This window comes from Echinococcus granulosus (genome assembly GCF_000524195.1).
Source record: "Echinococcus granulosus chromosome Unknown EG_S00028, whole genome shotgun sequence".
NCBI classification, from domain to species: Eukaryota; Metazoa; Platyhelminthes; class Cestoda; order Cyclophyllidea; family Taeniidae; genus Echinococcus; species Echinococcus granulosus.
The window spans coordinates 303,296-306,343 of NW_020170408.1; the positions used below are offsets into that span (position 1 = coordinate 303,296).

General features: G+C 51.2%; 1 protein-coding gene across 1 annotated transcript in view; it reads right to left on the reverse strand. All coding sequences in view use genetic code 11, as the record gives it.

The window, feature by feature from the left end:
• Positions 1-3,048, reverse strand: part of EGR_04468 (E3 ubiquitin-protein ligase HUWE1) — a gene marked incomplete at both ends in the record, with an annotated part of 15,403 nt that overhangs the window by 407 nt on the left and 11,948 nt on the right. Inside the window, 3 exons of the mRNA XM_024493717.1 lie at positions 1,011-1,504; positions 1,580-1,677; positions 2,210-2,975. Of these exons, the coding sequence (XP_024351831.1) occupies positions 1,011-1,504; positions 1,580-1,677; positions 2,210-2,975 (1,358 nt within the window). The remainder of the gene's footprint in view (positions 1-1,010; positions 1,505-1,579; positions 1,678-2,209; positions 2,976-3,048) is intronic.

A 3,048-nucleotide genomic window follows, 5' to 3' on the forward strand; every position in this document is an offset into this window, starting at 1 on the left:
CACGTTGCTTGTAACGTCATCACGGCTACAAACGCTTGCGTCCACGACGCCACGGACCTACCAACCCCAACCGCTCCTAAAAGTGGAACCAAAGACCGACTGCGGTGTTCAACTAAGTCTATGAAGAATCGCGACAAGTTTTCGACCCCTGGGACAACCACTAACTCGTTTTTCAAAGCAGACGCAAACCCAGAAAGAGAGCACCAATTTTCGACTAAATAGTAATGAGCGAAAGGGAGGCAGGAGGAAGAGTTGAAAGAGTGCGGGATGGTCGTAGGCGGAGGCCGGAAGGGATGGGAAAGAGTTTGTGAGGTATATGTATATCAAAACAAAGTCACACTTTACAGGGACACAGAGGGAACGAGTGGACGGGGGAGTAGGCGGCATCTAGCCGAAGCGGGCATCTCTACGTTCCTCCTTATTTCACATACACACAAAGAAAAACGCGCACGGGCGCGCGGCCTGCCGCCACCAGAGGCTGCAAGGATGGAGAGAGGGGGAGGAAAGAGCACAAAGGGGGTGGCGTGGAGTGGGGTGGGAGAAAGGCTAGAGCACACGAAACGCAACAACGCTGCGGCGGCAAAGGTAGACACGTAAAAAAGGGGAAACATCTCGGGCTCGGGCTGTAAGTAGGGAGTGAAAGTAAAGAGAAGCGAGCATTCAGGCCATTCCATAGCCCTCGCAGCACTCTCGAACGGCCGTCAGGAGACGCTTCCGTAACTGTTCGTACGACTCATAGGGTGGCAGCTCCAGAGTGTTGAAACTGGTGAAGAGAATAGAGAAGTGGTATCGTGAATGAGAAATGACTGCTTAATTACCCATAAATTCATCCCCAGCTTGCTTATCCACCTCCTCATTCGTTTATTATCATCACCATCACCATCCACTAACCGTCTAGTAATCGCTCCACCCGCACGCTAAACAGCCTATTCATTCATCCACTCACAAAATTACTCACCCAACGATTTCTCCACAGCTCTCTCAACACTTGAGGGTAGGCATTGACTTACCAAGTGTGTGCAGAAGGAAGATGGTTAGTGCTGGAGACAGCAGCCCGACAGATCTGGAATTTCGTGGGTCCATGCATGCCTTCAAGATTGGCGAAGCCACCCAAAGGCACCCGACTAGTGCCTGTGAGGAACTGTAGGAATCGCGCCCGATCCTCTTGATCGAAGGACTCGAGGGCCTGCCAGAACCACTCCACCTGTGGCGAGGTGGGCTGGTACTTTGAATAGGTGGTATTCGCGCGTAGGTCATCGATATCGATGTTGGGCAGACCCGAGATAAGCAACTCCAACTCTTGCTCGTTGAAGATGTTAATAAGGCTCTTTGGAATGATGCTATAAAAGCCCTCCAGGAAGGCGCCCAACTGCTGCCGAATCGCACCGGTCATGCGCTCCTGACACACCAGACGCACGTATTCGTGTTTATTGGCCTCGGTCACCACAATGTTGCGTCCGTTCTCGACCAGATCGCGAGTCTCATTCTTGCCAAACTCATTGATCTGGAGCGAATGGAAACAGAAAGTAAGCTGAAGGGTAAACCGAGGGTATGGAAAAGCTAATCAAGAAGCACCCACCTCGGTGCAGAAGGTAATCTCATAGTTCAGCTCGGAGACATGATGCGTGAGGAGGTATTCTAAACCCTTATAGAAGTCGTAGTCTTCACTTTCCAGATCTGTAAATCTAGGTGAGGGAAGGATAAAAACAAAGTGACCGAAAACGATCAAACAGAACAGATTGTCATCCCTTTTCACCGGTTTCTAAGCCCTTCGGCTCACTTACGAGACAGAATAGTATCTGCTCCGATCCCAACAAAGCAACTTCCAAGCTTAGCGGAAAAGACACTCACCGAACACGTCGGCCTAGAATGTGTTTGTAGAAGGAGCGAGTAAAGTAGCACTCCAACAGCTTGTTGTCATAGATGGCCTTGGCGATGAACCGGCCAACAAATCGGAAGTAGCTCAGGTGGTTACTGTTAATGAATGACGCCGGATTGATGGTATAGGTGACCCGATCCGACGGTGACACTCGGAAGAGGCAGTAGTTGGGGTTGAAAATCTCCCTGCTCATTAGGAGGTACCACTCCCGCAATAAACCTCCCGCGTCCTGACCTTCCTCATCTACGCCGAAGACGAGGAAAAATTGAAAGATGGGAAAAAGAGTAAAATTTCACCAGTACGTACAGACACCAAGCACACCAAACTTACTTTGGAAGCGAATAACGAACTTGTGTTTCCACACATCGGCACCTCTAGAATGCAGGCGAGTGAAGGTGTCCTCAAAGATGCGTTCTCGTGAAACCACCAAAGGTTCTTCCTCTGACCTCGGTTGCGGCGACCTTGCACGCAGGGACTGGAAGCGTTGGCGGAAGAAGCGCCGCTTGACATCAAAGTCTAGGCACTTGGGCTGGCTCAGAAACACTGTGAACGCGGACTCACTGATATTGCCCACGTAGTGACGCAGAATGTGGTTCAAACCAACTCGATGTTTCTCCGCAAACCACGCAATTAGATTGGTGTTAGAGGAGAGGGAGTTCACGTCCCATGAGGTGGACGCCTTTTCAGCACTCTCCGTAGTGTCCGTCATGGTCCAATCCGGTGGTGACATTGGACGCGTGAGATCGATCTGAGGACTGGCTGCTGCGACAGTCTCCGCGGTGGAGGGAATCTCCGGGAAGCCGTCAAAGAGGATGATATTTTGATCCTCCGTAGAAAAGCCGCTGTTCAGGCTGATGGGCAGATCGATACCTGTCCAGGAAGCAAGTCCCCCACCAATAACTCCACGACGAAGTAGTCCGGAGAAAGGAGAGTGGAAAGCATTCACGCAAGTGGTTTGCGAGGGACTAGCGTGAGCTAGACACAAACACTCCACGAGGGGTTGGAAAAGGAGAACAGTGTTGGCGTCGCTAGTTTCCTCGAGGCAGTCAAGTGTCATACTGAGACGTCTCCAAAGAGAAGACAGCGCCTCCACCGACTGCATAGATACGTCGGGAGGAAAGGAGAGGTGGAGCATGAGCCGTAGTATTCGACAAAAGCGCGATTGCTGG